This window comes from Rhinoraja longicauda, chromosome 2, assembly GCF_053455715.1.
Source record: "Rhinoraja longicauda isolate Sanriku21f chromosome 2, sRhiLon1.1, whole genome shotgun sequence".
Classification (NCBI taxonomy): Eukaryota; Metazoa; Chordata; class Chondrichthyes; order Rajiformes; family Arhynchobatidae; genus Rhinoraja; species Rhinoraja longicauda.
Window position 1 is genome coordinate 92,193,762 of NC_135954.1, and position 12,267 is coordinate 92,206,028.

General features: G+C 39.9%; 1 protein-coding gene across 1 annotated transcript in view; it reads left to right on the plus strand.

Annotated features, from left to right (window-relative positions):
* Window positions 1-12,267, plus strand: part of obscnb (obscurin, cytoskeletal calmodulin and titin-interacting RhoGEF b) — a 368,207-nt gene that overhangs the window by 169,045 nt on the left and 186,895 nt on the right. The window contains exons 54-58 of the mRNA XM_078423526.1: window positions 2,300-2,566; window positions 5,063-5,326; window positions 5,726-5,992; window positions 8,236-8,502; window positions 11,705-11,971. Of these exons, the coding sequence (XP_078279652.1) occupies window positions 2,300-2,566; window positions 5,063-5,326; window positions 5,726-5,992; window positions 8,236-8,502; window positions 11,705-11,971 (1,332 nt within the window). The remainder of the gene's footprint in view (window positions 1-2,299; window positions 2,567-5,062; window positions 5,327-5,725; window positions 5,993-8,235; window positions 8,503-11,704; window positions 11,972-12,267) is intronic.

The following is a 12,267-nucleotide window of genomic DNA, read 5'->3' on the forward strand; positions in this document are numbered from 1 at the left end:
ACATGTACTGCCTGACCCGCTGAGTTACTCCAGCACTTTGGCTATCTTCGGTATCAACCAGCGTCTACAGTTCCTTTCTACACGTAACTCGCTTTCACTCTGATTCTGTGGTTTTGAAGTGGCATGTGAGGCCAGTGTAGAAGCAGCAGATGTTTCCACATATGGGGCAAAAGGTAGCTCATGCGGCAAGTCGGTTGGTTTGTGAGGTGGTATGTTACTTTCACCAGTTACGCTTCGACTTTGTGTGCACCTAGTGCATGGACAGGTACTGTAGTTGCCCAAATTTCCTACTTTGAATTGTCGCGGGCCCGAGATTCTCAGGAGTCAGTGGGGATGTTGAATTTTTTTGAAGGTTTTACGCACATCCGTGAACCTTTTCCTCAGTCTGCTTGGTAATTTCATCTGATGGAATTTGGAATAGAATGTTTGCTTCATTAGTTTACCATTAGTTCTGAGGAGCAACACCACTCATGTAGGAAATTTATTGACGGTGTGATGCAGAATTATGGAGAGAAAAATTGAGAAAAAATGGCAACGCAAAGACACCACCTCGTTTGACAATTTTCTTAACTGAAATTGTCTCAAGGGCTGTAGACCCTTTGGTTAGGATTATGGTTCACATGACAGCTTAAAGCAAATGTCAGGAGGAAATGAATTTTTGAGCAATCCCTCCAGTTAGTGCTGGTTCCTGCATTTTTCTTCAAGTTGTCATACAGTGTATGTAGATCATTACTTGTTTGCTTCCACACTGAGGTCTGCTGGAGTCTACGCTGATTCAGTGCTGCACTGTGGTTACTGAGAGTGGTGGCTGAGGATGTCCTCGGCAATGACTTTCCCTTGTGGCAGACATCAGGATCTGTAACTATGATGATCAGACTGATCTTGCGGTCCGCTGGAATTCCCTTCTGTCCTCAATATTTTGGTTATACTCTTCATTCATTTTAGATCAGCCAGAGTATCTGCACAGGTGCCAATTATAGTGGATTCTTATATACAATTAAATGATGTACAGCAGGATTCTGGTATCCTTTGACTTCAATTACAAAATATTTACCTCTCCAAGCCACACGTTTGGTTAAATAGGTCCATACAACCTTTTTCATACTCTTCTTCATCAAACTCCATCAATACATCCCTTTCTCATATGCTTCAACAAAATGTACCTATGTTTACCTCTACTACTCATTGTGGTTGCAAATTCCACTGGTTAAGCAGTGCCGAGGTAGAAAGGTTTCTTCTGAACATCTTGCTGGTAACTGTCTCTAATGATATTTATGACCCCCACAGAAGATCAGAACTGCTCTTGGAGGTCCAAATGTGATTAAACCTATTGAAAGCTTCTTTATATTTAAATTAACTCATTTAAATTTTGGATCCTGTGCCACATTTTTTTTTTTAAATCAAGACATATGTAACCACTATATTCTTTCTAGTAACTCTGTTGATATGAAGTTGCTTAACTAAACTCTCATTTTGCAAATTTATTAATTTCCTCCGACAATTTGTGTATTAACTACACTACTTGATTCCCAATTTGGGGTATTATCTTGATTGAGTAAATATTACATATGTCAGTGTTGAAAATGCTGTTTAGTTAGATTCTCATAATTAACTGCAACAGAAATGAAGATCTTTGTTACAGTTCCTCCCTAGTTTATAAATGCCTGACTTATGTACAGTCCACCCATACAAATGTTTGGGGAACCACTACAATTAATTTACTGGCTGTTGTGGAGCTGCAGGTGACAATTCTGCACACTATGTGGAATTTTGTCACATTAAACCCAGGAAGAATACACATTCTAGTTAGCAATTGACACCTGGACCACCAGCAGTGTCCTTTTTAAAACCATCAACCGTATTTAAACCCTTGTCCGCGGTACAATCTTTTAAAAGAATATCCTTATTAGCCCGAAATAGGCTTATTAGTAAAAATCCCAAAGCAAAATTAAAAATGTTTCATTATTGGCCAATCCACCTCTGCTGGTTTCTTCTGCTGTGTGGGAGCTTGGTTTGCAACCCCATTTGCAACGTGGCATGTGTTACGAACATTTGTCAGCAATGGAACCCCTGCCATAACTTGGGGAAGAACCTGTGCTATGTAAGTGAATGTAATTGAAGCTAGGCATAACCAACATACTATAATATATTTCGGGAAGCTATTATGTTAAAGGAAATGGGTCATTGCCAACAGATAATTTTTTATGGAGAATAAATTAATTTCATTTGATTATTCAGGATGTTGTGGTTATAATCTTCCTGTACCATGTCATCAGGATTTAATGTGATCTTCTTTTAGCTATACCTGTGGTTTTTAGCCAACAACTTCAGAATGAAGAAGTTGAAGAGAATAGCACTGCTATTCTGCACTGTGAAGTTAATAAACTTAATGCTTCAGTAGAATGGAGAAAAGGATCAGTTGTACTTCATGAAAGCAATAAGTACTCATTAAAACAAGAAGGACCAAGTATTAAGTTGTTTATTCATAACCTGAGTCTAGAAGATGCTGGTGAATATACCTGTAATTCTGAAGATCTCCAGACCATGGCTTCATTAAAAGTAAAGGGTATAGATCCATTTTTGTTTTCCATCAGTCATTTCAAAAGCAGATCATCCTTCAAAATACTTAATTCAAAATATGTTAGCATACGTTATCTGTGAAAAAACATTTGTCTGAGAGAAATTGTGCTGTTTGACCCACCGAGTCTGCGCCATCCATCAAACCACCAATCACACTAATTCTACCTTAATCCAGTATTTTATACTCCCCACATTTTCATCAACTATCACCTTTGCCACTCATCTGCACACTATAGGCAATTTACAGTGACCAATTAGTCTACCGATTTGTAAATCTTTTGGATGTGGGAAGAAACCAGCGCATCCAGGGGAAACCCATACAATTACAGGGAGAAGGTGCAGTTTCCGCACAGGGAGCATCCATGGTCAGGATCAAACCTGAGTTTCTGGTGCTGTGGGCATTGGCTCTATTATCTGCATTATTATGCTGCCCCTTGCTGTTTCCCATGTGGGGTGAGAGCTGAAAATCCTTCCAGGTGAGCCAGAGGTTCACATGTATCTCTTCCAACCTCATATATTGCACTTGGTGTTCCTGAAGTGGAAGTTCCTTTACGTTTGCATAGAACCAGTCATGGACAATAGAGGGAATTTATGCTTGGAATCAGAGGAAGTGGGCAAGAAATAAGACGTCGTTGACATCGGCATTGACCAAAAAGGACATGGAAACATGAGATCAAGGAGGTGTTTGCTGAAATTCAAGGGCATGTTGATATTGAGGAGGAGGTGTTGGGTCTTTTATAGTGGGTACATCACCAGAGCCCGATGAGGTCTATCCCAGGTTATTGAAAGAGGCAAGGGAGGAGATTGCTGGGAACTTAACAGAGAATTTTGCATCCTCTCTAGCCACAAATTTGTCAAATATGATTTACCTTTCATTAAATCTTGTTGACTAGGTTTGATTAAATTCAGCTTTCTTAAATGATTAGTTATTTCCTCTTTGATTATTAACTCTCGCAGCTTGCCGACAATAAATGTTAAACATGCTATAGTTCCCACTTGTGGTTTCTTCTATTTTTTAAAATAAACATATTTTTGAATCATTTTTAGAATATTTCTCAAAATTATCTAAATTGCTCCAGTAATCTAGCCTCCATGATCCCCATGGAAAATAAATCCAGATGTTTGCCATCCTCTGCACGACGGGATGCCTAAGCATTTCAGTTTCAAACTAGACTAAGTGGACCCGTTGGGCCCAAACCTTTCCTGCATTGGTGCAGCACCCCCTCCACCTCCCCCCTCCTCCCCTTTCTCCCCCTTCCGCCTTCCCCTTCCCCCTCCCCGCCCTCCTTTCTCCCCTCCCCTCCTCCACCCCTCCCTCTCCACCCCTCCCCTCCCTCTCCCCTCCAGTCCCCTCCCTCCCCCACCCCCCACCTCCCCCACCCTCTCCCCTCCCTCCTTCCTCCCCTTCCCCCCAACTCCCCCCTCCCCTCTCCCCCCTCCCTCCACCCCTCCCACCACACCTCTACCTCTCCCCCTCCCCTCTTCCCCCTCCCCTACCCTCTCCCTCCCCTCTCCCCCTTCCCCGCCCCTCTCCCTCCCCCTCTCCTTCCCCCTCTCTCCACACCCCTACCTCTCCTCCCCCTCCCGCCTCCCACCCTCCACCCTCCCCCTCCTTCCTCTCCCCCTCCCTCCACCCCCTCCCTCAACCCCCTCCCCCCATCCCCCTCCCCTCGTCCCACTCTACCCCCCTTAGCTTCCCTCTTCCCCCCTCCCTCCCTCTTCTCTCCCTCCCGCCCCTCCCTCCCTAGGAGATAGATTTTAACTTTAAAACGTGAATAACTTTTAATATATAACACCTATTTCAATGAAACTTCTTCCATTAGCACCAAAGGGGCGACGGTGAGTAAGGTGGGCCTACAATTGTCACGCTATCATGTACCGTTTTGGCTGTAGTTCAGGAACAGACAAACAAGTTTTAGTATATAGAATTTTGGTATATAGATAATTGCACCTTATCTTGTAACTATGTCCCCATATTCAAGACTTACCCACTGGCGGTAACATCTCAACATCTACCCTATCCTGCCCTCTTAGGTTCCTACTTATTTCAATAAAATCACCTGCATTCTTCTAAAGTCTAAAGACCGCAGTTAAAACTTCTTTAACCGCTCATGGTCAGACAACCTCCTTATTCCAAAAAATAGTGTAGTGAACCTCATCTGGACTACTAATTCTAGTACATGCTTTATTAAACAAGAGGACCAAAAATGTACAGGTCACTCCAAGAATTGCCTATATAATTGTTATGAAACATCTCGATTCCTAAATTTAACTCCGTTGCAATAAAGACTAATTGCTATCTATTATCGTAACTACTTGCTTCACCTGCTTACTAACCTTCATGATTTATGCACAAGGAACTTAGATTCCTCTGCATTTCACTTGTGATCTCAGTTTTAAGTTGGATTGATTGGACACTAATTTTTAGTCAGTATTCATAATTCTATTGTATGTTCACAAATTAAATTACTATTTTTCCTAGTTCTGCCTGTGCTTTTCAAACAAGGGCTTCAAAAGATAGAAGCTGAAGAAAGTAGTTCTGTCATTCTCTGCTGTGAGCTTACCAAACCTGATCTAGTGGAATGGAGAAAAGGATCAGTGGTACTTAGTCCAAGTGAAAAGTATGATATGGTGCAAAATGGTGCCTGGATTGAATTGATTATTCGCAATCTCAAACCAGAAGATGAAGGAGAATATGTCTGTGATTCGAGGGATGAACAGACCACTGCATCTTTGAAAGTGAAGGGTAGGATAGCTGTCATATTTTGGCCTAATTACTGCAAAGAAACTAATAGCTTTTCAAGATGCACGCTTATTTTTCATTCGTTCTACATAAAGTACTGTTAGTAAGAACATAACCAATAGAAGCAGAATTGGCCATTGGTCTTTTTGTTCTGTATCGTCAATAAGATTATGAGTGATCTTTCAACTCAATGTCACTTTTCTACATTAATCACTTGAGTCCCTTAACACCTTTAATATTTTCCAATCCAGGTTTCATATATGCATTAGGAATCTGCAAATTATTACTTAAAATGGAAATGAATGAAATTACATTTTATCATTCAGCAGTTTCAGAGATTTTTGTCAAGCTTGGATCTTGACTGAATAGAATGAACAGCTGATGTACTTCTTATCTCTTTAGTCTTACCTGTGCTTTTTAAGCAAGAACTTGAGAATACAGAAGCTGATGAAGATGGTATTGCCATTTTCTGCTGTGAGATAACCAAACTTGGTGCCAAAGTGGAATGGAGGAAAGGCACCGTGGCACTTCATTCAAATGATAAGTATGAAATAAAACATGAAGGTTCCTGTATTCAGTTGTTTATACGCAATCTGAAACCAGAAGATCAGGGAGAATATACCTGTGACTCAGGGGATCAGCAGACCACTGCGTTCCTACAAGTGAATGGTAGGAATCATTTTTATATTGCCAAATTTTAAATTTAGGTGGAAACATGTCACAGCCCTTTCTATTGAATAATTTGAGATGTGTTTCTTGTGACTTTAACTGCTCTTAATCTTGTTGCACCATCAATACAACATTTCTTTAATATGTTAATTCTGATGATTCTGCAACTAACGTACATTTAGGTGAGTTACAAACAGTAATATAAAGTGAAAATGTTGAAACTATTCTGATGAAGTTAATGCAGTCAAAATGGTGTATATGAACTTGTAGAAGGCCAAGTGGAATGCATTGCATAAAAAGAACATTCATAGCAAGGATTCAGAGTTGGCTAAGTAACATGTAACAGATTCAGGAAGTAAATGGATAATGACATTCCCCAGTAACCACTGTTAGAACCTTTGCTGCATAACTCCAGTGACCCAGATTGGATCCTGACCTAAGGTTTTGTTTGTTGCGTTTGCAAATTTTCTTTGTGACTGCGTGGATTTCCCCCACATCACAGACCAGTGCTATTGCTACGTTAATTGGCTGTCATAAATTAATGCTTGTGCAGTGGATGGTAGAAGAATCAGTGTGGAGCTGGTATTTGTGCAAGAGCTGTAGGGACTGAGATCAATGGAATTGCTTGAGAGGCAACATGGACTTAATGCACCAAATAGCCTTCATCTGTATCATTGAAACATGAGAAAAATATGACACTTAAAAATGTTCAAAACCATTAACGACTATTTAACTTAGCATGTATATATCTGAATTTTAATTTGAGTGGTTATAAATTATTTTAACCAAAAAGATAACAGTTGAAAATGTGAAATTAATTCTTGCTTTTATGTTTCAATTTCATTTTACCCTCCTCATGTTCAAACATTAATTCCTAAAGAATATGTGTTTTAAAATTCATGCCTTGATTTGTGAATTAATAATGAAATAGTAAATATATCACCATATGTTCACCATTATCTGAAATATTCCCCAAGACTCTCAACATGGCTCCTGCCAGTTTCTGGTCTTCAAGTGACATCTCAGCAAATTCATCAAAATTTACAATTTTCGCTTGATATTAATTTACAAATTACAGCATCTACAGACTCTTGAATCTCAATTTACATACTGCCTCACTCACTTTGACCCATCCTCTACTTCTAAATGGTGTCCAGAGATCTAAACTTTCATTCAACTTAAAAGCAATAAACCCAAGATCTTTGCTTTCTATCACAAACTATTTTGCCTACCATACAACTTAATTCCTGACCTTAGGATCTGTTTGAAAAGGAACTAAATTTTGTCGCAACTTTGATGCTATTTTTGACCCTGATATGAGCTTCTGACAACATTTCTATAGCTTGAGCTTGATCATATCTAATGTCACCTCACTGTTGTGTATCTTTCCTTGTCTCATTTGCTGCTAAATCTTCATCCATATCATTGTTACCACTAATCATTATTATTCCATTATATCTATCTTGCCAGTCTACACTGACCAAAATACTGCTAGTTATTTCCTTTCTAACACCATTTATCCACCACCACTTTGTTTTCATGTTTCTGCAAATGTTAACCTGAATAAAATTTTACCCTGACAATTCATTGGACATCAGAGAACATTTATATTTGCTAAAATCAAACAATTGTCCCTGTCCCTTCCATCTTATTAAAACAAACTATCATCGGAATGGTGCACCATCTAGTATAAGTCGGTACCACGTTTCCATAGATTTCACCCTGAGGATTTGATTTGTTTATATATTTGAATTCAAGTGTCAACTCAAGATGTAAAATCATATCACACAAACAAAATTGAATATTATATTAAATGTTCTCACTTTTTCATTAACGACTCCTGAAAGGAAATGTAGGACTATCCATTGATACTTTTGAATCCTAAATTACTTAACATTTGGCGTTAAATATTTGATTAAACTACTTCATATGAAACGCAGCAATGATGACTAGACCAGAGGAGGCCTATTTAGCATTATTTTATAACCCTGTACTCTTGGTAAGGAATCTTATTTGGCGAGTAATACCATAATCCTATTTCTCTGCCCTGTATTCTGTGTATGTTCCCTATAGAAAATGTGAGTTTCAATTTTGTGTTCCCCTGGATATAAGAAAAAATCAATTTTATTCCATAGAAATAACAATGCCATCAGAATATTTCTTGTGCCCAATGAAGTGAAAAATTGTAAAGATGAGTACTGTAAAAAGATTAGTAATTGATCCAATAAATTAATGTTTCTCAGCATTACCGGTATTTTTTAAACAAGAGCTTCAGAATGTGGAAGCTGAAGAAGGTAGTACAGCCAAACTATGCTGTGAGCTTACTAAAGCTGATGCTACAGTGGAATGGCGAAAAGAATCCGTGGCACTAGTACCATGTGGAAAATATGAAATGAAGCAGCTAGGTCCCATCATTGAATTGTTAATCCATGATGTGGAACCTGAAGATGCGGCTGATTACACTTGTGATTCTGGAGATAACCAATCTACAGCTTATTTAAAAGTGAATGGTAAAATATATGATATTTCATAATGGAATTCAACTGCCTCCATGTTTTCTTTTGCTGCCGAAAGTAATCATCATTGTCTTGACCTCATTATTTGTATGTTATTTCTGCACTTAATGTTGTCCATTCACAAATCCTTGTTCTACATGTTAACTTCATTCTTTCTGATTAATGACATTTTCAGATTTTTTACTGGTATATTCGTTGAATTGTCTTTTTTATTACATGTGGCAAAGTGAGAGTAATCATAGATATTGGGATCTAGCACCCTGAACTGCGTAGGTATTAGATAGACCAACCAGAATCTCGACTTGAAGAGATTCACTGCTGGGGCATAATGTAAAGTCCCATGGTTGTTGTCACATTTTAGCTGAGAACACTGCATGACTGGCCTTGCCCCACAATTTTGCATAAAGGCCTTTCGTCAGCAGTGACTCTTAGTGGCAGCAGGCAGAGGTAGTGGTGGGAAACATCTCATTGGAGTGGGATGGTAGGTTGGTGGAGAGAGTGGCAAAAATGGTTGTGAAAAAATATGGGGGGGAGGTGAGATATAATCAGGGAAGAGCTTGGTGATGGAAGAGTGAGTGATGAATGGTTCAGGAGGATGAAGAATTGAGGCTGGAAAAATGACAGAGGACAGTTAAGAACAGAGGAAATAATGAGAAAGTCATGAGTATGAAGAAAGATCCTAAGGATTGGAGATTATGATGGGGGATTGATTTTTGGGGAAGAAGTGTGATTGCTTTGAGGATAAAACAAAATTAATTCCCTGGACTTTTTCAGTTGCAGTCAGGTAAGGAAGGAAGATGAAAATCTGTTCCAGTATTTGAGACAGATTTCATTAAGGAATTATATAGATGTGGTAAAAATAAACCTCAGAGTTGGCCTAATTTGTTGAAGCTCACTATACATGGTTTCAGATGAGTGTGTAAGAAGGAATTGCAGATGCTGGTTTAAACTGAAGATAGACACAAAAAGCTGGAGTAACTCAGTGGGACAGGCATTTCGACCTGAAATGTCACCCATTCCTTCTCTCCAGAGATGCCTGTCCCGCTGAATTACTCCAGCTTTTTGTGTCTATGGTTTCAGATGAAATGCACTGTGGATAAATTACTCTACCATGCATGAAAATGGCTGGGCTGAAAACGATAGGGTTTTGGAAAGCTTGAGAAGAAACTATTTAATACGAGAAAATAAAGTTTAATAATCAAGCTGAAAGGAAATTGATGAGGCTTAAAGGTCCAATATGGTAGGGATAACAATAGGAGTCCAATATATTCCCAGAACAGTTACAAAACATGATCCCATTTCCACATACGTGATGACACAAACTATCATTCAGATTTTATCAGTTTGTCAAAAAAAGTAATTTCTTTCCATAGTCAGAACCACATAGGTTATATGGCAAAGAAATAGGTCATTAGGCCGAAATAGTCTAGGCTTATGTTTATGCTTCACTTCAGCCTTTCGTTTCTACTTAAGTCTGTTAGCGGAACTCTATTTCTTTTTTCTAAATAGTCTTGTCTAGCTTCCTCTTAAACCCATCATTAAAAGTTTGCAGATGTACACCGATGAGCCAAAACATTATGACCACTGACAGGTGAAGTGAATAACATTGATTATCTTGTTACAATGGCACCTGTCAAGGGGTGGGATATATTAGGCAGCAAGTGAGCCTTGAAATTGTTCTTGAAATTGATGTGTTGGATGCAGAAGAAATGGGCAGGAATAAAGACCCGAGCGACTTTGACAAGGGCCAAAGTGTTATGGCCAGACGACTGGGTCAGAGCATCTCTGAGACGGCAAGGCTTGTGGGGTGCTCCCCGTCAACAGTGATGAGTACCTACCGACGTGATTCGAGGAGGGACAAACCACAAACTGGCGACATGGTGTTGGGTGCCCAAGGCTCATCGATGCACGAGGGCAACGGAGGCTATCCCGTCTGGTCCGAACCGACAAGGGCTACTGTAGCAAAAGTCACAGAAAATTTTAATGATGGTCACGGGAGGAATGTGTCACAATACACACTGCTGCGTATGAGGCTGCTTAGCCGCAGACCGGTCACAGTGCCCATGATGACCCCTGTCCACCGTCGAAGGCGCCTACATTGAGCATGCGAGCGTCAGAACTGGACCTTGGAGCAGTGGATGAAGGTCGCCTGGTCCGATGAGTCCTGTTTTCTTTTAGATCACGTGGATGGCTGTATACGTGTGCACCGTTTACCTGGGGAAGTGATGGCACCACGATGCACTGTTGGACGACGACAAGCCAGTGGAGGGAGTGTGATGCTCTGGGCAATGTTCTGCTGGGAAACCCTGGCTCTTGCCATTCGTGTGGATGTCAATTTGACACGTGTCACCTACCTAAACTTCGTTGCAGACCAGGTACACCCCTTCATGGCAATGGTATTCCCTGATGGCAGTGGCCTCTTTCAGCAGGATAATGCGCCCTGCCACACTGCACACATTGTTCGGAAATGGTTTGAGGAACTTGATGAAGTGTTCACGGTGTTGCCCTGGCCTCGAAATTCTCCAGATCTCAATCCGATTGAGCAACTGTGGGATGTGCTGGATCAACATCCAATCCATGGTGGCTCCACCTCGCAACTTTCAGGACTTGAAGGGTCAGCTGCTAATGTTTTGGTGCCAGATACCACCGGACACCTTCAGGGGTCTTGTAGAGTCCATGCCTCGGCGTGTCGGTGCTGTTTTGGTGGCTCACGGAGGACCAACAGCATATTAGACAGGTGGTCATAATGTTTTGGGTCATCAGTGCAGGTCAAAAACAGGAAGTTTGGACTAGCTCAGGTAGATAATTTGATCAGCATGCATTAATTGGGCAGAAGGGTCTGTTTCCGTGCTGTATAACTCTGGCTCTATGTTATTTGGTCCTTATCAAACGTCACTTTTTTACTACTTCATGAATGAAGATGTTTCTTCTATATTCACAATTTGACTTCATAATATCTTCTATTGTTGTCCTGTAGATGTGCTCTTAACCACAAGTAGACTTTTTTTTAGTTTATCAAAAACCTTCATAATTTTAAGGCTACCCCTTGGCCTTTTATCGTCAAGGAAATTAGATCTTTGGCAAGGTATTGGCAATGTTTGGCAGTATATTAAATGGATTTGTTACAATTAATTAATTTAGAACTGATGTTTTGATACTTCCATCCTTCCCTTGTATGTCTTTCCAAATTTTGTAGCCTTACCAGTGCTCTTCAAAGAACAGCTGCGAAGCGAAGAAGCTGAAGAGGGTGATCTAGCCACATTTCATTGTGAGCTTATGAAATCTGGTGCACTGGTAAAATGGAAAAAGGGATCTAAAATACTTCATCCCAATGAGAAGTATGAAATGAAACAAGTTGGTGCAATTGTTGAATTATTAATTCATAATGTGAATACAGAAGATATTGGCAAATATACCTGTGATTCTGGGGACCAGCAGACTGATGGCTACTTGAAAGTTAATGGTAAGGGAAAATTCATTATTTAAAGAAATTTGTAAGAATTTTTGTTCAAGTGAGTAACATGCAAAAGCAAAGAGTATATCATCGGGGACACTTCATTGATTAACTACCCAATTATTTCCATTGCATTTCTTTGTGCTTAAAAACTTCAACAAATTTGAATGAATGTTTTGATATATAATCATTTGTAAATAAAACTGTGATGTGTGAGTTAACCAGTAACTGCTACACTCCTGAAAAATATCTATATCTCGGAAGCCACCTTTTGGCAAAGGCAATCTACTACTGCCTTCAGTGCA